Genomic DNA, 23,479 nt, shown 5'->3' with positions numbered 1-23,479 from the left:
ATCATACATCAGATCGAAATTCTGGACTTTGGTTCACAGACCTTTACCAGTATGTACTAACTTACCTGCTTTCCCTTTCAACTCTCAGCGCATCTTCTTCCCTGACTTAAGGCAAACGTATTTTTCATATTCCAGATGAACTTTTATTCTTGAACTAAACGTTATTCTCTTCCTCATTCAGCAGGGTAGTCTTTTATTACTTAAAAGTACCAGAGATCCCAACGCCTCCTAGATGCTCCTTTCAATAAAGGATGCTAAAAGTAGGGTTAGTATTCTTTCCATTCCCTTCTCTGTCTACCAGAAATCAAATTTTATTCTATTCCATTATTGCCTCAGTTATGCAAGTATTCTTGGTCAATCAGAGTTAAGTTCTTTCTGAGCTAGCTTGATACTAAAGCCGTTTTCACATTCAAGTGCTGTTCTCGAAACCTATAGGAATGGAGCATCTTTGTTCTAGAAATCTAGTGAATATGTTCATACGTTTTTACATCTTACAATGCATTGCCACGAATATTATCTCATTTGATTCAAGAATTCCAGGAGGTAAAGACCCATTATTTTGCGGGAGGGAACCTGAGGCTCCAGTGTACTGCAGTATTCAACTGGACAGACTCCGGAAGCAAGACGACTTTAGTTTGAATTATTACTACTGTGTTTACACCACTGTGACTTAGGTAAAATTATTAATATCTCTAAACCCAAACTGCCTCATTAAACGGAGACAGTAATAACTACATGATACACCGCATGTAAAGAGCACATGCGAAGTTGGTTGCTTGGCACTGGTAAAAGCCCTTAATACATAGCGCAACATGTTAAGGGACTGTCTGAGGATACACTTTTAGAATATGCCTGCCAAGAACTTGAAACCAAGATTTCTGAACTCCAAAGCATGCTTTTCCACTATCACTGCTTCCTAGTACACTGATTTAATTACTAATTTGATGGATGACCTTGAGCAAAATACTTTACTGGGTCAGTTTACTCATCTGTAAACGGAATCTTTTCCGACATTCAGCGTCTACTCCAAATATATATTTTCTTGTCTGTAGTGTTCTGGTTGAGCTTTAAGTTCGTTATATATCCGAGATCTGTGGAATCACAAGCTGCGCACACTGCGCTGAATTTTACTCGTATATTCCTTTTTCTTTCAGAATTTAGTTTTGGATACACACCCAGCTGTTGCCTGTGTTTAGTCCGCCTCTCGGCGCCTCGTGAAGGGGATACTCCTACCTAGCTTTATTTATTTATATCCTGGCTTGTTTCCGAAAGGATTTAAGGCGGCGAGTGAAACACTTCAAGTTTCCTAACGAAGTCACACAGTGCGAGTAATACTCGATGAAATCACTCCGTAGAACCGCCCTTGAGTGAGAGGCTAACTACTGTCTTTCACCTAACTCTTAAAAACGGATGTACCTAGCTAGAAGTCCTGGAAGCATACGGCTAAGGTTCCTCCCTCAGCCTTACCGCGGTCCCACCCGTTATGAACGGTCACTCGAATGCCCTTCTCAGTCTAGCCAAAACTGTCGCCGCTCCAGTCCCGGCTGGACCGAGATCCCACCCCACCCTTCACTCCCTCTCATACCCAAGTTTCCTGATTGGGAAGGGGCCTGAAGAGCCTTTCTCACGTTTCCACACTACTGGCTGGCACGGCTGTCAGTAACGTCTGCTTCCCGCCTTCCAGCCTAGCGCGTTTCTTGGACCCCCTCGGTTTCTGCGACAAGCGGCTTACGTTTGCCTGAGCCGTGTTGCCGGGGACCCGCGACCTTTCACCCCTCCCTTCCCACAGGAGCGCCCCGGCCCCCGGCCCCGCCCCCGCCGCCGGCGCGCGCCCCCGCGCACGCTCTCAGCCGGCGCGCGCTCTCACTCCCGCGCAGACACGCACACTCTTTCCCCCTCAGGCGCGCCCCCCCACCCCGCCCCCGCAGGCTGAGGCTTCAGCGTAGGGAGGCGGCGGCGGCGGCGGCGCTGCTGAGAGGCAGGGACCGGAGCGCGAAGTGTGTGGGAGTCTGCGAACTCAACCCCTCACTACCCTCCCCTCTCAGTCATCCCCCTCCCTCCCCGCCAGCCTCCCCCTCCCCCCCCCCACAAGCGGGAGAAATAATGAGCGAGACCGGGCGGCAGCAGCAGCAGCAGCAGCAGCAGCAGCAGCGCCGAGCAGCCCAGGCAACGGCAGAACCGCTCCGGCAGCGGCGGCGGCGGCAGCACCAGCAGCGGGAGCGAGCGCAGCGCTAGCGCGGCGCCGGGACCGCCGCGCTCCTTCCCGGCTCCTGCCCTCCTCCGCCGCTCGCTCCTCTCTCCTCATCCACCTCCTTCCCCTCCTCCTGCTCATTCACTCTTTCCCTCGCTCTCCCCTCCTCCTCGGCTTCTCCCCGCGCCCCGCCAGCCCTCGCGCTCTCCCACTCCCTCAGCCCGTCCTCCCCGCTCCCCTCCTCCCGCTCATTCACTCGCCCCTCTCCTTTCTCCACTCTCTCCCCCTCTCTCCTTTCTTCTCCTTCTTTCTCCCTCCGTCTCTCACACCCCCTCCATTCCCCTGTCTCCTTTCCGACACTGCACTGCAGCTGCTCTTCAGCCCTGCCCCCTCCCCAGTGAGAACAAACCAGCAACATTGCTTTTTTTTTCTTAAAGAGATTTCTATTGATCCGATTAAAAAAAACAAAAACAAAAACAAAACAACCTTAAGAAACCCCAAAAGCAAAAAAAAAAAAAAAAGGCAAAAAAAAAAAAAAAGAAAAAAAGCCAAAACAAAAGGGAGAACCTTCTCCCCGTAGAAGCGGCAGGAACTGCAAACATGATGGCGGCAGCTCCCATCCAGCAGAACGGGACCCACACTGGGGTTCCCATAGACCTGGACCCGCCGGACTCGCGGAAAAGGCCGCTGGAAGCCCCCCCTGAAGCCGGCAGCACCAAGAGGACCAATACGGGCGGTGGGTATCGCTTCCACCTCCCCGCTGGCCCCATCCCCCGCCGCCCGCCCCTGCTTCCCTCCCTCCCGGCGCCCTCCCTCCCTCCCGCGGCCCGGACACCTCCAGCCCGAACCCGGCGGCTCCCGCGCCCTGCCTCGCGCCCCCTCCCCTGCACCTGCCCCGCACCTCGCCGGTCCCGATACATTTCCATTTCTGTGTTTTATCATTCATCAAAATGGCGACCGGTTTTTTCGGAATAGACCTATCTTTTCCTTGAATCGGTCGAAAGGCTGACCGTTTAAATATCCTAGACCTGGGCAAGGGGGTCCGTTAAGGAGGAAGAGGATGACCCCGAGCGAGGTGATGGCCGCCCGAAGATGCGCGCTGCATTTAACAGTCGGATAAAATAAATAAATAAATGGCACTTGGGTAGCGGAGAGCGAATGACTGGGGCACCGGAGAGTTTTGCTCTCTTCATCCCCTTGGTTTGGGCCACAAGTAGTATGCAAAAATCTTGAAGAGTGCATGCTCTTACCGCACTTACACTGTCGGTGTAAAAATCTTTGATTTGTCTTCAGGGGTGTGCATACGAGGGTGGGGGTGTCTCGTACTGTGACTTGTTAGTTAACATCCTGCGCTTCCCGGGAAGATGAGTTATAACGGGACCGGTACCGCTTCTTCATTTGCACTGGAGTCATCTTAACAATGCACCCAATGCATCGAGGCAGAGGTGAATTTATCTACAGCATGTACTTTAGAGCCGGATGGGGGTCTTGCGAATGGCACACCCGAAAAATTTGGAACGTTCATGTTCACATAAGGAAGCTGGATTTACCGGGGTGTTTCCTATTTAAGACACCATCAGTTTGACGGAAATTAAAGTTTAGGGAGTTGGCTTTATTTTCTAAAACATTGCATTTCAGTCTTTTTTGGTTCATCCACCCCCTCCGTTTTAATAATTGTGATTCTTTTGGAGAAGGAACATTATCTGGTCACTTTTAAGTGTATTTGATGTAAATGACTCCTAAGCTTTTTAGTATTGGCAAAATTCTTAAGGTCCTTTAATTAATGAGCTTAAACGAGATCATAGTAGACTAAGGAGTGCTAAAGAAATACTCCAGGATTAGTTAGATTTGCCAGTCCACATCACTTTGAGTTATTTCCTGGCAGTTATTGAAGGCTTGGAATACACCCTACAGTTTGGGTGGATTATTTGGTAGGAGAATGGTTGTTTTGCATACTTTAAGTAGGATACAGGCAATGGCTAATGGTAGTGCTTGTGTGTTTGCTCGTGTCAAATAAATATAGCTCATCACTATTTACCGTCCTTTTATTTATTTATTTTACAATATGTGAAGTGAAGGTTTGTCATGGTATAAATCTCTGAAGTTTTGTTGAAGGGTCAGTTCGTTTTGTTTTACCATAGTAACCACAGATAGAATTGGAAGACTTCCATGTTTGGAATAACAACTGGAATTTAGTCATCAGTTTCTACAGTGTTGCAAAATAATAGAACATGTTTAGATTTTAATTCCAAGTTAGAAAAAGTATAAATTCTACAGAATGGGAAACATTTCGTACTTAGTTATAGTGTAATTGGCTTATTTTTGTTCTTTATAAAAACAATTTAACCCCATATTTCCTGCAGCTATATGCCCAGTGGTTTAATTGCTGTTTTTCTCTCTTGAGGGTGGAGGGAGGGTACAAAGTTTAAAATTATTGTTTTAATGGAGTGTATTTCTTTGCATTTTTCAGAAGACGGCCAATATTTTCTAAAGGTTCTCATACCTAGTTATGCTGCTGGATCTATAATTGGAAAGGGAGGACAGACAATTGTTCAATTGCAAAAAGAAACTGGAGCCACCATCAAGCTGTCTAAGTCCAAAGATTTTTACCCAGGTAGGTGCAATGATGAAGAGATTGTTTGATAAATCCCCAAGGAAAGAAAAAAAAAAAAGATCTACCTGTATTGTGTGCTGTATTGAAAGAATTCTTAATAGTGTAGACTTTTATTTAGATATTTGATGTATTAGAGTATTTGTGAAATAATTTTAGAAGTATTTTCACTCTTGATTACCTTTGGTTTCTATAATCGATATTCCGTCTCTGATGTAGACCAATTTCGAGTTGAATCTTCCTGGGTATTTCTAACTACTTCTTTCTGATTAGGGGAAAAAAAAAAAAAAGGAAACGAAAATTTAAAGATAGAAACCTGGACAGCTGGCATCAGGAAATAGGGTTCTTCTGGAGTTTTCAGACATAATTGTAATGACAATTAGTCTAGAGTGAATTCAGAAGAGGGGATAGAAAGGCTTCTTAAAAGAATGGACCATTTACTTTCTAAATCCATTATGTACCTCTTTCTGCTTCATTGCTTTGTTTGTTGGCCCTGGAGTAAAGAGGACAAGTACTTCCTCTCCAGATTTTTAAAATATTGTGTTTTTAATTTAACTGTGACAAGGAAATATATTATTATGTGAGAAGTAGAACCATGCTTCAAAATTTGTGTTATTTAAAAGCTGTGTTTGATCAAAATATGTTAACAGTTTGTGTGGTACTGTAGGTACTGTAACCCAGTGGAATATGGCAAGTTTCCTAGGTGGTATAATTTTTTTTTTTAAACTTTTCAGTGTGTTTTTTAAAATTTCAACTGTTACAGAGTTCTGAGTATTTATCTTTTAAAAAATCATTTTCCTACTTAATATATGGATTTTAAGTTTAATTGGAAAATCTCCGTAATTGAATAGTGTATCTCCTAGACAAAACATTATTTGTGTTTACCTTCATGCAGTTTCTGCCATGTTTTTTGATTATTTCATCTTTATGACCATAAAAATATTTGTTCAGTGCTGAGGGGACCAATGCTGCTTATTTTTTTTTTTTCTTGGTGGGAAATAAAAGCTGATTTGCTTTCAATGATCTAATTCAGTAAGAGTTCTTTAGTACAGCAAAGACATCTGGCATGAATGTAAGCAAAACATTTGGAGGCCAATCGCTTGGTTGTAGAAAATGGACCATTATACTGTATAAGAAGGTTTTAGATTGGTTGGAACTATCCTTTAGTTATATAAATTAAATGTACTATATTTGGTAAACATTGCACTTGCTAAACTAAGGTGTAATCTCTTAGATGTGATATCCTTCAAAAGTTTATTTTCTGTGAGTGTAGTTTTGTAGATGGCTTTCCTTGTCTTTGAAACTTTCCTTATGCATTAGGAAAGTTTGCTAACATTCACATTCTTATGTTTAAAAGGTATGTTATGATGGAAAAAATCAATGTGGAATTGTGAAAATCCTTGGTACAAATAAAAGCATTCAAAAGAGCTTGATTGCGGAATTAATAACGTTATAGTTCTAGGAAAAGAGCTGCAATGGTAAATTAAATTCACTGTCAATAGATGAAAATGAAATAGCTTTTTTTGCATTATACATGAGGTGGTATCAGATGTGCAGAGATGTTACAGAAAATTGGTGTTTATCAAGGATATTCCAAATAGTAAATTAAATGCCTTTTCATTTGAATATAGTTTATTTTTAGTGGGTTGGAAAGGGTACAACTGGAATTAGATCTTTTGTTCTTAGTCCACATAGTTGTGCATTTTTTCTTATTACATTGAAATTGCTTTTATCATTTCTAGTTCTGAGGCATGTTATTTATATAGAGCAAGAATATCCATTGGAAAACTGGAATGTGTTAAAGAAAATTTTGTGTATGTAGTGACGTAACCTGATCAAATGTGAGTTGAAATGTCTGGATAAAAGAAGGCTTATATTCTGCCTGTAACAGGTGGAAACCAATCACAAACTATGGAAACAATTTTAAGGATAAAATAAAGCCCTGTAATTTATAAGACGCTTTCATAATTCTGAGCACTTTGTATTTAAATATAGTTTTAACTAGGTTATTACCTGCACAGATAGATACATCTCTCTTCTTCTGATAGACTTTAATTTTAGTAGTCTTTCTGTTCATACTTGACCATAAGCCTGTAGAATTATATAAAGTCCTAGTATTCTTTAACATAGCAGCCTCTGAGCTACTTTCAACTTCTGTTACTCAGATATACTTCGTGGATACTTAGCTTACTCTTCTCAAATGATTAAATTATATAACTATGATTTATGAGATGCCCTTTTTTGTGTGTTTCATATATGTACGTATGACTCTACATTCCATTAGAATGAATGTGCCTAATGTTTATTTCGTGGAGCATTTTTCTGTTTCTTATTTGTAAGACAGAGTATTTGGGGAAAAGTGTGCTTCAGTTGTGTAACTTAATGGATTTTCTCAAATTACTTAAGTTTTAAAACAACGTAATTGTTTTTGGAAGGTTTAGTCAGCATACTGATGCATTTGAGAATAACTTTCTTCAGGGTGTATATTTCAGGGTACAGACACACTTTGGTGATGTTTTATTAAATTTCAACTCAAATGATACGTGCATTGTTTTTACTATAGCCAGTATAATCTCATATTTATCATATTTGTTTTACTTTCTTTCCCCCTCTGGTTATAGCTTTAAAATATGTTAAGCAACCTTGTTTTTTGAGTGATTTTTTTATACTTATGGTTGAGATGAAGAAAACATTTTTGTACTTTAATTGGTATGAATTTGGAAATTATAGAACCGTATATTACATTGTGTATTTTAGCATGCCCATATATTAAATATTTGGGGGAATTGTATGATGAGAATTGTAAAGTACATTTATCAGTTACTGTAATCGGAAAAAAGGTCTATGAGTAGATTCATTTGACTTTTTGCAGTGCTGTGCAATTCATTTATCTATTTCTAAAAATCTAAATCTTATGAAATACTAACTTATAACCTGTGATTTGTGAATATATCTTTTATTCTTACTTGTTTAAAGCAACCTAATTTGACTTATTTATATATCCTTTTTATAATTCGGTTACTCAGAGTTATTACCTTTTAATAAAAAACAGCTTTCTCATTTTGGGAAATAAATTACTGTATGCATTTTCAGGATGGTCATAGGATGGTATTATTTTATTCCTTTATTTGACATCTGAAGGTGTGATTGTTTAGAGTTTGTTAATAACTAGATGATTTTATCAGTTAAAATCATTTAATGAATGATTCAAGCAGATAATTGGAAAAGTTATTGAATACATTATTCATTGGGAATAACATAGGGTATGTAAAATAAACATTTTCAAGATTTTAGAATACTTCATAGTTTACTTATTCTATTATATGACCCGAGATATTCATTATATCAAACAGGAATTCTCTTATAATCTTAGCATATATTTGTGTGTGTGTGTGTTTGTGTGTGTGTGTTTTAAACTGTTTTCATACATGTGGTTATAAAACTGGATCACCTTTAATATAAATTACTTACTTTTTTTGGTTCTTTAAAACTTGAACTCATTATCCCTGGATTTTATTGCATCGTAATTTTATCTGTCCAACTTGGGTGGTACTTATTTAAAAAATCACAAACCATTTATATGTAAAATCTTTAAAAATCAAGAAAAAGCAGAATGTAAGTGAAATTTTCTTTTAGTGAAGTGAATAACCTTACATTGCCTTAATTTTGACAGGGGGAACATTCACTGGCCAATTTAACCTTTAGGACTGGGATTGTGTAAGAATGAGCATTCTTTTAGAAATAAGAGGAGTTTGTGAAGTTTAAAAAAGATCACTTATTTTATTTACATTGTTGAAGGAAGAGTATTATCGTATTAGTAGTACAAGGTGAATGAATACTTTTGTTATAGCCTCTGAAAGTTGCAGTCTATACTCTTTTCTTGGATCTAAGATGCTTTGCATCTTAGAAATTTATTGGCATATGTTTTAAGGCAAAATTAGTAGGTAAATATAATTATAAGAAGTAGAAAATAAAGTATAATTTGCAGTATTGTTGAATTTAGTAACGATAGCTGTCAATTACATTGTTCTGTTTTGGTTTTAGTATTGTCAAAGAGTTGCTAACACATAACGTTTTTTTCTTTAAAGTTGTGATATTTGTATTTGTCATACTACTTATTGTTGTGGGTTTTTTATATTTTATCTCTCTATATCCTCAGTTGTAGGAGGAACCATAAGCTTTCACTTATACATTAATATCTGTCTGAAAATTTGTTGTATTTTTAAGGTGTTATTTCTCATTTTAAGTAATAGGAAAAGTCAACATATAAAGGAATGTTAGTGGCATAGCACATCTGTATTAAAATTGTAGTTTCTGAAAGATATAATTTTTATACTTAACTCATGAAAGCAAATGTTTTGTGGTATGAAATTTTTTAGAAAGATTGAATCAGCATTAAAAATGTTAGCTGTTCATTTAATTTGCTTCTTTTTAAAATTTCACCCTGATGTTATTATATCTTCTATCATTGATTTAGTAGGTTATGGAATATCATCAATTTATAGAGTCATTGTTTTCATGAATTATTATAGCACAAGGTCACTTTGAATTTTGCTATTTGAAACCTTCTAGATTTTGGAAAAATAGTTCATTTAAAATTTTTGACATTGTAAAATGATACAGTATGTCTAGCAAAATTGCCTTGCAAATATCACCCCCAAAGGATTTCAAAATAGTCTAAAAATAGTGAACACAATTGGTAAAATAGTTCAATATTTGTGTATCGAAGATGTTTCATGTAATATACAATGAGGAAAAATGATCTGTGTCTTGGGAATTCTAAGGAGTGTGTGGTATCACTAGAAACCAAGCTATAAACCACCAGTTAGAAACATGTCTTTTTATAGTTCTGTTCTTTTGTTTTGCTCTGGCTTAAAAGAATTAATTTTCCTCTTAAATATTATAAGTAACATTTGCTGAACACAGTTATGCCACTTGTTAACTAAAATTCAGTACTATATATATATATATATATATATGTGTGTGTGTGTATGTGTATATATTTAAGTTTAATCAGGTCCCACTTGTTTACTTTTGTTTATATTTCCCTTACTCTAGGAGGTGGGTCGTAGAGGATCTTGCTTTGATTTATGTCATCGAGTGTTCTGCCTCTTAAGAGTTTTATAGTTTCTGGTCTTACATTTAGGTCTTTAATTCATTTTGAGTTCATCTTTGTGTATGGTGTTAGGAAGTGTTCTAATTTCATTCTGGACATGTAGCTGTCCAGTTTTCTCAGCACCATTTATTGATACTATATGTTTTTGCCACAGAGTTTAGTCTCAGTTATTTGCAGTTTAGTGGAGCTATATTTTAAAGGATAACTTTTATGAGCAAGTGCAGCTTTTCAGAATAAAATGGGGGGGGGATGAGGGTGGGAGACTTGTGCTTGATTGCCATCTCATTTCCATCTTTGGATGCAGCTCTAGCATAAAGTTAAACAACATCTGCAGAGATCTGACTGACAAACATCTCTCTGGGACTCATCATTGCAGCCTGCAGCAGGTGCATTCAGCTTTGCAGTCTTTTCCAAAAAGAGGTTAGTTTGTTCTAACATTTATCAGTAGACCAGTGGGAGCAAGTGACTAGAGAGAAGAGGTTGGTTGTCACTTGTCCAGTGCTGGAATACTACAGGTAATTGGACTGGACTGGTGGGAACTGCAGGAGTGTGTGTCTCACATTGCACTGCAGCTGCTATGGAGCTTAATTAACCTGACCCTCAGAGACTGAAGTGTCATGGTATAAACCGTAACATGCAAGAAATGAAGCAGTGCTTTTCAGTGCTTTTGATGCTTGGGTTGGTGAAATTTCTTCATCCTGTTCTTTAAAGATACGATATCAACTTTTCCACTTTTTATATGGATATATTTGCAGCTAAAATGATTTCCATGAATCTGGTAGAATCTACATAAAAGGAGAGGGGGACTTTAGGTGTAGGAATAAAAATCAAATAACCTTAAGTTAAAATTTATTTAAAGTTACTTGTTCCACAGGTATATTTTCAAATCATAAGTGAATGGAAATAAGTGGAAGTACATTGGAGTTCTTTTAAAATTATTATCCTAAATTAACATTTGTTTATTTTATAAGAGAAAGAACCTATGTAAAATTAAGTAGTATCTTTTTAGCATGTTAGGGACTTTGACAAACAGACTTTGCTGAGTGTTTTGATGTGTTCCAATAAACAAGACAGGAATAGTACGTTAAAAAATGTTTTTAGGATGTTTTAGCTTAACATAGGAGTGCTGTTGAAATGGTTTTTGACCACAATTTATTCTAAGTAAATTAAAAGTTGATTATAATAAAAACTTTTAAAAAGTCTGTCATTCATTTCTTTTGTTTTCAATTTCTTGATCTATTTGAAAGGTAGACAGTATGCTTCTATGACACATACAGAAGTTTCCTGTATGTTCTAATAGTATTCACATTAGTTAGATGTTTCATCACAGTCCTGTTTATCAGTTGGCCTTTGCACAGAAAACAGTTCTTAAATCTGGCAAAGTGCTATACCATTTTAAAATAATTCAGAATTTTGAAATGTTGTTTGGATTCTTTGTGAAGCAGTTTCATTATTTTGACTTTTTGTTAGTCTCACTAAGTTATATTTTTTGGTATCCATTGACTCTTAACTTGTCAGTTACTCAGGAGTAATTAAGTTTTGGAGTTTGCAGATTTTTGGAACCCATTTACTTATCTTGAAGGAATTTTTACAAGAGTGGCCAGTAACTATTTGATTCTGAAGTTACTGTCTGTAAGAAAAAAGGAGTTTAAAATTTTATCTTAATTTGGTTATGAATAATTGGTAATTTATTAGTAATTATAGTAATTGTGGGAAAGGTGATTAAAATAATCATCTCTAGAAGTGGAGAGTATCATTCTTCCACTTTTAAACATATTTTACTTTTTAATCAAGATTTTTTATTTTTTATATTGTAGAATGTTATTTTATTAATTCTCATCAATATATTCTTTAAAATTTCACATGTAAGATGTTTTGATAAAGAAGATATTTAATAAGAAAAAACATTTTAAGACTACAAAATAGAAAAAATATTATATACATAAACAAACTTTTTGAGATATTTTCAACATTGCTAAGTTTCAAACCACGATATGGATATCCTTTTCCATGACATACTTGATCATGAAAACACGTAATATCTACACTCCATCATTGATCTTTTGCTGCTTCCTGCAGGGCCTGTCATAGCATCGTTGACAGGACCAGATGAAAAATGAAATCAGTATCTTGAGTTTTTTAACAGCAAAATGATTCAGGTAAGATTATTTGGTGTGGAAAATAAAACATTTTTTTTAAATTATTCTTATACTCATTTAGTAATTGATACTTCTAAAATTAATATTTTTTTATTTCAAGACCTGTTTTATGTCTTACTGATGTTCAGTATATTTTCAATATCAGTGACTTTATTCTGAACTCAGTAATGTTTAATTTTTAGACTGTAGTGTTTCTTACTTTTCCTGTGATGCTTGGCATACTTTTTGAAACTTTGAAGAGTAACTTTTCTTTTTTAACGATTTTTGAAAACAGTTACGCATTGAAGGCCCCATAATTCATTTGTAGGATGAATTTTCACATAATGAACTTATTAATTAAATAAGACTTCAAATCCTGCATTTTTTCTAAGATATAATAAATAATACTATGTTGATTGAATTTTTGGAAATCATTGTTGAAGAAAGTTGCCTTCATTTAAATTGTTAATAATTTGCTGTCCTAGTACTTAGATAGGGCAGTGACTTTAAGATTTAGTAATTAGAAGGATAGAATAGAAGGAATGGGGTAGTACACTTTATTAACACAGAATAGTAGAGAATTCGGTATATATTTTTGTTTTATGTTGCTAAATGTTTTTGAATAACTGCAACTTTTCAATTTTGGTTATGTTCATTTTTGAAATACTTGTTTTTGAAGGAGTTAGTGTTGGGCGCAATTAAGCCTATACTTGGAGACTGTGCACTTACACACATAATTTTATTCTTTGTATAAATCCTGTGTTGTTATTTTTTCTAAGACTAGTTAATTTTTTAAGCCAGGAAAGTACATTTTAAAAAAGTCTAGTTTCATTCTTCACTATGAAATCTGTCTGGAAGTTTTTCTCTTATTAATTATTATATGTATTTATAGATACTTCCTATGAGTCCAGGTATCCTTTGGTCATTATCAATTAAAATTATTACAAAGCATCTTTTCTTTGTAAAGGACTATGGGTATGTTTTACATCATCCTAAACTGTTGTTCTTAACTGTTACTGTCTCCTTAGGTTTTTTTTTTAATATTATATGGCATCTCTGGCAGTGACTTAGTGAGTATTAAAGGGGCTTAGGAGTATCGAAGAGGCTTTTTATTTTTTCATTTAAAGGAATAGGAAAAATTATGGGATTGTGGAACTAGATGAATGAAATGGTGCTTAAGTGTGATCTTTTCCAGAATCTTTATTTAACAGTTGAGAAAACTAACATACAAAGAGTGATATAGGCCAATAATTGTCCTCAACTTTTAAATACGATTTTGAATTTGTGATACAGTTTTAGTAGGTAGTTTATTCTCTTTTTGCTTTCCCCCTTTTTTTTTCTCTCCTCTTTTTGAATATGACTCTGAGGATATGTCACCATTTCTCTCACCTAGTTTTAAAATAAATACACTCCCCACCCCCACTTTTTTACTAAGTTGAAAGCACAGTAGTTATTTTACAGTAATTGTTGATTTTGATTTGGTATACTCTAAGGCCAAAGACAGGTCCTCTTTACCATATATTAAAAAACAAATGATCTGATAGATTATATTGCCTGGAATATAAACTGGTCATTTTCTGTATTTTCAAAACTGTATTGCTTGAAAGTGACAGTATTTGGGGTGATTTGATTTCTACAACTTTTGTTACTTTCCTTCATTTCCAAAGTCTTTTCTTTTCCTTCTTTTCTTCTTATTTTCCCCCTTCCTTTGTTCCTCATCTCAACTTTTTAATTTCTTCACTTTTGGTTAAACTGAGTATTGGCTTTGCTAAAAAAATGTAGACTTTCTAAGTCAAATTCTGCTTTCAAGTATATATATATTTTCCATATTTTTGACTTACAAAATTTCCTTCAGTATTGCATATTTGGCTAGATATTCATAACAATTGGTTTTAAAAGGACAGAGTATTATGATTAAGAAATAAACATGAGGCTAATTTTAAGGCAGTCTAAGTAAAAGTAAGATATATAATAAAGTAGTTATTAATTTTAAAATATAATTATTTTCTTTTTTGTCTACCCATTTCATTAAATTGGTCTATTTCTTGGTTAATTAGAATTCTGATGCTCTTTGCATTTCATTATAGGCTTAAGGACTACTTTCTAACATAATTACAGAAGTTACTTAATGTGATTTTGAAGGTATTTTTCCTTCATGGATTTAAATTAAAACAAAAAATTTTGTCATAGTCTTTACTTACTTTAGTAGACTACTAGCATTAAGCTTCACTGATATGAAAAAATTTGTCATCCTACATGCTTGCTATATGTTCAGCATGTAACTCAGTGGTTTAAACATTTGTGGCATTTTAAATATGAATGAGTGAATGTGTGATTGAATGAATGACCAGTCTGGGCTTCATCTGTGAGTGTTTTGGATGTAGAAGCAACCTTCAGTTTTTCATTATATTTCTAGTTTAATGGGATAGTATCAATACAGTGGATGTAGAAGGCAATTCATCTTTAGTTGTTTATTGTATTTCTAGTTTCTTAGGGGTATATGTGTGAGAAAAATCTGATTTTGAATAAGTAATGAGTTTGTGTGTGAGAAAAATCTGATTTTGGATAAGTAATGAGTTCAAAAATCAATCAGTTAAGAAATGGCTATAGACATGTTAAGATAAACATGGACTAGGTCTTAAGAAAGAAGAGTAGAATTTCATTTTCTAGTTAGCATGTTGTCTTCTGTAAAGAAAAGTGAAAGCCAATATTACAGTACTTCAAAGCCATCTCCCAGATGAAGATTAATTTAAAAATACTGTCTTAAGAAACGTGAGCTTAACTAACATTTATTTATTAATAAAATAATAAAAAGTACCTGTGTATGAGATGTCAGAGTTATATTACATCATACTTTGCCACATGGCTACCTATGTGGTAAGGAATAATCTACTGATCACTTTTCTTAAGATACCTTGAAAATCAAAGATTACTAACCACTAAATTAAGATTACATTATTAAAAATAGGATTACTAAATTTTTGTTTTTAATATATTTTAATATCTCTTTCCCCCCCATAGTGGAGAAGTAAAGGTATAAATATATTACAACTTTTAGAAGCTGCACTAAAATTCTTTTTACTCATGAGAAAAGCATACCAACTGTTGTAGTAGATTGGAATTTATACGTTTTGAGTTTGACTAACTTGTATACTTTATTTGAAATTAAAATTTTAGGAAAGTTATTAAATATGGTTTTCTTCAAAATCTTTTAAATGCTTTCTTAAACAGAATTTAGAGAGGTATGAAGTGTTAGTGTTCATCTCATAAAACAGATTGTTTCATTTTTACTACAGTAAACCAGTGAAACTTCGAAGATTTAATAAATAAATATATTTCGTTTCATGCTTAGCCCATTGCGTGTGTGTGTGCTAAGTTGCTTCAGTTGTGTATGACTCTTTACAACCCTGTGGACTATAACCTACCAGGCTCCTCTGTGCATGGGATTCTCCAGGCAAGAATACTGGAGTGGGTTGCCATGCCTTCCTCCAGGGGATCTTCCCACATATTTATAAATTCAGTTTATTTTTTAAGAATTCATGAAGAGTAATGGATTAAAATAACTCTTAAGTATTTCTTTATTTGACTGCTTCCCCTGCATTTTCTGCCACTATGGCCAGATTTTAACTTTCTGGTGGACATTTACGTGCTCCCTCTGGGGTTGGGACTAAATATGCAATTCTCTGCAGATCTTACTCTCAAGCAGGGGAGCAATATAAACAATAAAGATAAACATCTGGTTATGATGAAAATTGATAATTGTATAATGATAGAATTATGTCTGGAAGTGGAAACTGCCCCCGTCAGTGACAAGATCTTGAGAGAAGAGGGTATACTTCAAAAAAGACTTCAAACAGGAGCTGACAGAGTTTTGAAGGTTGAATTTTAATTTGCCTGGTAGACAGGAGTGGAAGGTCACTTGAAGCAGACACTGTATACATAGTGACAAAATTATGAAAAAATACCCCTGGTATATTCAGGGATCCAAAAGTTATTTGATATTACTGGGATAAAAAGTAGATATTGCTGTGGGGAAGGAGTGGGACTAGGGAGATATTGTCATTAATTGTACAGATAAGAGAAAATGTATTACAAATGTAAAAGAGAAGAGTATGATTGAAGAATATTCATTTTGGGGACATTCATTAGCAAGAAATATTTTAAAGAAAAAATACATCTATTATGTTTTTTAAATGAATGACAGAGTACTATAATTAAAATATAATATTTCTATAAATCTGAATAGTGATATTTGCATGGTGGCAGAAGGATTGCCTTAGTTATCTGAAAGCAGGGTAGTAGACTAGAGAGTCTGCCTCAGCTTTATAAGTAGAATTAAAGAGAAGACTAAAAGGAGTAAGGGAAGGGTGAGACAACTAGTGATACAGAAAAGAAATTTAGAAAACACAGAAGCTATCTTTTATTAAGCAACTATGTGCTGAGGGTAGAGGAAAAAGGTGTGGGACCCATTGAATGTCCCACTGAAAAATGTCAGTGAGGAATGTTTTGCTATATTCAGGAAAGCTCTGGAGATAGAAACTGGTTTTTCACATTCATTCACACTTATGTAACCTGTTGTTTACACAGGTGCATTTAAAGTTAGTGACTCAAGCGGTTTTTTTTTTTTAAACTAGTTTGCCTTTGATTAATAGCTATTTAGAATCATATAGCTGATAAAAATTTTCACCTTCCTTAAATTATATGAATATGTAGGCCTAGTTTCTAGCTCTCTTGGTATATGAACATTTATTTTTATTTTGATGAAAATTAGTGATTTGTACAACATATGCATTTTTAATGTGCGAATTTTAGTTTTTGGTAGTGTTCAAACACAGAAGTTTTGGTATGTGGTAGACATTGGTGTGTGTTATGTCAATGAAAAAAATTGAAGCTCTTTATTCATTGTTAGGTGATTCTCTGTTGTGTAATTATTTTGTTTGGAATTTCAATTGATTATTGAGATTCAGCAGGATTCTCCATCATTAATATATGTTTATTTCATATAAGAATCAGTCTTAATTGATAATTTATCAACTCCAGATGAGTTTAAAAAGTGATTGTGAAAAATATGACACTGTTTCACATTTAGAAAATGGGATTAAAATTTCTCTAGCATTTATACTTATTTGTGGAATTATTGGCTAGCTGTGTAGAGAAACATTAAAAAATTGAACAGCTGAAGTGACATTAAGCACCAGATGGGAATTTGAAACAAAAATATTCACTGTGTAATCTTTATTTAAGTGCTGTTCATAATTTAATAATACCAGTTGTGTAACTCAAGATTGATTTCAGTATAAAAAGGAAGCATAAGCAGAGTCTCATTGCCTTCAAGTTGAGACACATATCATGATATGGTAACATAACTTGTGCTTTAAGGGACAGATAATGTAGGTAAGATGACTGCATACATTGCAGAACCAATGCGATTCTCTCTGAAAAAGTTTGTGAAGAAACTCTGGGTATGTGAATTGTGACATTAAATTTAACATCTCGTGAATTCTGCCTTTAAGATGATCCTCTATTTTACATTTACATGTATATTTTCAATGAAGATTTCCAGCCATATTTCATTACAGTAATGTTTGACATTCTTTCTTCTGAAGTATGTACCTATTTTGTTTAAAGAAAGGTATGTTCCTTTGAAAGCTTTATCATATTTTTAGCTACACTGGTATATTTGACATCTTGTTTAAAAACTAGAATGACTCTAGATGTGAAAACACAAACTGTGATAATAAGCTAGATATGCCATATGTGGCAGTTTACGTTGGCATATATCTCAAATGGCATGTTTAATGTACTATATTACTAAGATTAGTAATTTTACAGTGGAAGACTGCTACTTTTATTTTACAGTCTTTTGCTGGTGGGCTTAGAATGCTGACAGACCTTTTACTTTGTAAATTCTTGTTTTCAGCCTTTGCAAAAAATCTGTTTGTCACTAAAATGATCTACTTGGGATCTCTCTTAGTAACTAACTTATTCTCTGGAGTTTGTGAAAATTAATGAGATCTGCAAGTAAGCAGCATACAGTTTGACAGATGAATGTGAATAGTAGTTACATATATTGTATTTTTGTTAAGAAATAATAATGCTAATATATTTGATATAGCCGAAAATGATTTAGTAAAATAAATAATTAAGAACTGAAAATGGTGTTTTTAGGAAATGTATAGATATTAATAGAAAAAGCATGGAGCTTCTATGTCTGTATACCATTTATAAAACCATTTAAAGTGAGCTTCAATACACATTGCCCTTTTATGATAAAATACTCAACTGTAAAATCATATTTCAAGTTTCTGGAACAATTATTTTTGAATTTTTAAAAATACTGCTTTTATCAAAAAATTTCTGAAAACTTTTCAAATGCTTCAACAGACTGCATTGAAAATAAGTAGAAACTGTAATGTGAGGGAGATAATTTAGGTAACGGAAAGTGATAAATTAATAATTAAGGACTGTGTACATTTTTTGACTAAAAATATGCAGGACAAATACAATTCTGTTTGAGGAAACTTTTGAAGATATTTTATGTTTAGGAATTGTTTCAAATAACATTTAGTAATTTCAGTATCTTTTAAAGAGCCAGGCTCTGAATTCTTTTATGTACATATTTAAGCTATCTCTGTGACCATTACTGGGAAAAGTCATAGTCCTGTTTTTAAAAGTCTAAAACTATAACTAAAACTTATTATAAGTCAGTAGTACATAAAAGTAGTTTACTAATCATGACATAATTAGATGTTACATCACTATACTTAAATATCAGTGTAGCCAGCCAGGAATTTTCTATATCTGTTTTATAGTTGAGGAAAATAAGATAGTGAAGGTTAAAATATGTCATATAGAAAGTTAAAAATGATTAACCTATTTATTTACTGTTATTCTATAACACTCCGCATCAGACTGCTTATTAATTTGAGTTCAAAAATAGAGTATTCAGAATTTAGGTAAGGTTTACCAAATTGCCACATTTGACCCAGCACTGAGAAATAGATATTTTTTATGGATGGTAATTCCCCCTATTCATCTGGAAATCCTTCAGATTTCAGTTTTACGATTGAAAGCACAACTGTACTAATTAAGCAAAATAGAGACATAAAACACGTTTTCTGTTCTGACCAGACCTCTGTAAACATAGAACTCTTGGTGTTGTCTGTATGTTTCCCATCTTTATATTGCTGTTAGACATTAAAAGAGTTTGAATTTTTGCCTTGTCTATGAAGTTATTTACATGAAATCGTTCGGTTATTCTGTTTAGCATTGTACGATTTGCCTTTCGGATTTTAGATCATATATAACCACTGCTCTAGAGATTTGTTAAACTGTAGTCTTAAGGTTAGTAAGATCTAGTCAAATCCCTATGATAGTGCTTACTATAACCAAAGTTTTTATGAAGATAATATGCTTTGATATTTTACAGTAGAGTTTATTAAGGAATTGTCAAGCCATATCAGTACTTTTTAATGCTTTCTGGAGATATAAGACGGAATACAAGACTCCTAGAGAACATGTGATGTCAGACAGAGCAGAGTTTGAATCCAAGCTCTGCCACTTAACTAGTATGATTTTGGTCAAATCTTTTAATCTTCTTGGACCTCTGATTTTCTCATCTGTGTGTGATTAGTTCCTCTTTCATAGATATAAGATATTAGTGTAGATATCACAAAGGGAAAAATATAAAACCATTTTACATAATACCTGACATATAATAGGCATTTTATGACATCTTTTTTCATCTCCTTCTCATGTTTGTTACATTTAATAATACTATGTTTAAAGCAGAGACTCTAATGCAAAATAAATTATATTAACGGGGTAGTAAAAAGGAAACCTTGCTCTAAGGATTTTTTTAAGTTATTTTTTTCTCTTAATAACTTAATTATTATAAAAATGCAAGTATTACAAAGAAAGCTAGTTAGCCTTTCCTTATCTTTTCGGATAATTAATATAAATAATTTGATATGTATTCTTTCAGACTTTACAAATGCCTTTTTATATAGGTTCATCTTTTTAGTAGATAATTACAAATGATATTGGTTGTTATAATTTGAAGTGAGTTTTCAACAAATCGCCTCTTTTGGTTAATGGACTTACGAAGGTTCTGTGGTGGCCTTCCAGTCTCACCTATGTGGATATTTTTGCTTCCATAGCCTAAAAATATGTTCTTTCATACCCCTGAATATATGCAGAGCTTTGTTTGTTTGTTTTTAACCCATACAGTTGGGATAAAAACTAGGGGCATGATTTTATAATATTTAACTAGATTAAATCTCATCTGCAGCATGTGGACTTATTTGTATTAAGACTCTTAAAAATTAACGTGATTGGTTAGTCCCTCTTTCTTCATTATACATTAAAAATATTGATCAGAGCTTCAATAGGAATAAATCAAGTGGCATGTAGGATATTTAATACTCGCTTTCATGATCTTTTTCAGGATACTAAGATTTCTGAAAATTCCCATTAGTCAGAAAAAAGTCATAGTGTATAGAAGGATAAAAGTAGATATTTAATAAAATACGTGATGATTCATAAGGCTTGTTTTTTAGCTTAAATTTTCAGTTGCTTCTGTGAAGACCTTAAGAATTTTAGTTCATGCAACTTCCATGAAAGATCTAGCAAAATTTACTGATGTAGTGTTATGAAGAGTGTCTTTTAGGGGTCACGATTTATTGCTTTACATTTCTTAACAAGTATTCCTATTTTCCGTGAGTCATCACAAAAATTCTTCATTGACATTATGGTAAAATTCTTTTTTATTATTTGCCTATATTGTATTATAACTAGTATATAAGCTTAATGCTATATTCAGTATCCTTACATCGTAAATATATACATATTAAATATTTTAGGTTTATCTAATACTATGATAACAAAAACAACAGTATATATGATTTTGTTTTGTGTGAATGCTCCTTTGAGGACAATAAATGTAATTAAAATCATATTGATTTGGGGATTGCTTTATAGAAAATATAAAATATTAGTGAATGTTATGGTATTGAGTAAATTCAGTTTTGTATTTAGAATGTTACACTTTTGAAAATATAAAAATACTAAATGCTATAGTAAAAAATGAAATGAGAAACTTTTTGCAAAAGGTAATTTGAATTCCAGAATTATTGAATATTATGGGCCAAATCTTTAGAGCAGTATGTTTATTTTAGTTACTTAGAATGTGTACAATGACAATGAAATCGTCGAATTGAAATGAGAGTAATACTGAAAGTTGACAGTTTACAAAAGAGGAACGTATATTTGCCTAGGGTAGAGATCACTAAGTGTTATCTCTGTTTATATTAGGGTATGGTTTTGAGAAATAGAGCAATTTGGAATAGGCTGTGAAGGCTGAAAATAACCCCAACTTTCTTCTTTCGTGTAACATTTTGGCTTTTTTTGGTAACTAAGGCAGGAGGCCCCACAATATATGATGAATTTAAGTATCAATTACAGAATATCCTGTCATTCATACTGGATTGATGATTTTACCCTCCCTATTTCACTGATGAAAAAAGTAACTGAACAAAATTTCACAAGCTTCCACCATTAGATCTAGCAACCTAACTATTTCAGTACCTACATGGTCTATATTTTCTCTTATTCTGATAAGCTGTCCCTGCCCCTAGGAAAGGCCAATGCTTTACTTTTATTCTAGATTCCATGCCTTCTGGGGTACTCAAGATGTTTTTTAGAGATTCTTTCTTCTTTTTTGGGTTATCAATTCCCCTCTCCTAGTCTATTCTTTTTTCTCAACCTACAAACATACTGTTATTTCTCCAGTGTTAAAAAAAAAAGGGCATATTCTCTTTATCACACTGCCTGTTCCAGTTACCAGGCTATTAACAGTAAAATGCTTCAAACTACCTGTCCATAGTTGTGCTGTCTCCAGTTTCTCTCCTCCCATTTTTCTTTAAAAACTATTTTAATTAGGATTTTGACCCCATCCTTCCAGAAACACTGTTGCTGTCAGGGTTACTGGTGACTTTAATGATGATAATTCAGTGGTCAATTCTCAGTTATCTTTATATACAATCTGTATGTAGCATTTGACATGGTGATCACTGCCTCTTTGAAAAACTTCTTTCTTCATCCAGCTTACGTCTACCTAGCGATTGCAGCCTTGAGTTTCCTTTGTTGGTTTCTTCTCATTTCTCTGAGCTCAGTCCTCGGACCACTCTCCCCTTTTTTCTTTACATTGTTACTGCCTTGGTGATCTTAGTCAGTGTCATGATTTCAAATAAGCATATGTTCTTTGATGACTACCAAATATTTATATCCAATCTGGACCTTTCATCTGGACTCTAGACTAATGATGTACCTTCCCACTTCATATGACATGTATGTCTAATAAGTATGTTAGAATTAGATATGATTTTAAATATTCTGATGTTTCTGGTCTCAAAATCTACTTCTCACACAGTCTTCATTTTAATTACAGCTTCATCCTTCCAGTTTTGTAAGGCCAGAAATCTTGAAGGTATCCTTACCTTCTCTCTTTTCAGTCAGATTTTACATCTAATTTGTCATGATTCTGATTGTGTTTAAGATATGCACCTTAAATGAAAGCTGAAAGCAAATATTGAAAGCAAAAGTAAATGTTGCAACCGTTCATTTTGCTCTGCTTAGTCAAGAAAAGAATTAACTAAAGGTGGTTGGCTATGAATTTAGTATGTTAAAACTCTTTCTGGAAAATGGCAGAAAGTACTCTGTCCTAGTTACTGCACTGACCAGGCTGAGCCCCCAAGTTATAATTTCAAAAGGTAAACCACTGGGAAAGCTAGATTCATGTTTAATTATATATTATAGGGAATTCTTGTAGCAAGCAGTCTGTACCCTAAGGAATATCAGTGTATTCATTAGAGTAGGATAAATATTTTTGTACCTGCAAGAATTGATTTTTAAAGAATAAATATAAAGCAGTAAGGTTAATAAAATTTTAAATAATATTGGTTCATTGGGTTATATCAAAATAAAATCCATTTATCCTTGAGGACACAATTAGCTTAAAATGTAAATCACATTAGGTGGTATGTACACATAAATGATAAATATATATACACTGACCAGTTTGGAAAATTTTGCTAAATCAAGACTTCATCTTTTTCGAGGACTATGCATTAAAGAAATTGCATACCTAGAACAAAATTATCCAAGTGGTAAATACTTTCCTATAAAATATTTTGAGATGCTTTTATACTTACCAACTATGAATCTTCTCAATTTTATAGTCCATGAAAACTTACTCTAGTTAGTGAATTTCATTTCTCTTTAAATCAATCCAGTTCAGTTCAGTCACTTAGTCGTATCCGACTCTTTGCAACCCCATGAACCACAGCACGCCAGGCCTCCCTGCCCATCACCAACTCCCGGAGTTTACCCAAACTCATGTCCATCGACTCCGTGATGCCATCTAA

The 23,479-nt window shown here is 34.3% G+C and overlaps 1 protein-coding gene across 2 annotated transcripts in view; it reads left to right on the top strand.

Moving 5' to 3' along the window:
* Nucleotides 2,454-23,479, top strand: part of NOVA1 (NOVA alternative splicing regulator 1) — a 172,180-nt gene continuing 151,154 nt past the window's right edge. For both annotated transcript variants that reach the window (XM_018066324.1, XM_018066323.1), the window contains exons 1-2: nt 2,454-2,927; nt 4,662-4,805. In XM_018066324.1, coding sequence (XP_017921813.1) covers nt 2,792-2,927; nt 4,662-4,805 — 280 coding nt within the window. In that variant the 5' untranslated portion in view covers nt 2,454-2,791. The remainder of the gene's footprint in view (nt 2,928-4,661; nt 4,806-23,479) is intronic.

Source organism: Capra hircus, chromosome 21 (genome assembly GCF_001704415.2).
Source record: "Capra hircus breed San Clemente chromosome 21, ASM170441v1, whole genome shotgun sequence".
Taxonomy (NCBI): Eukaryota; Metazoa; Chordata; class Mammalia; order Artiodactyla; family Bovidae; genus Capra; species Capra hircus.
This window is presented reverse-complemented; position numbering and strand designations above follow the sequence as displayed.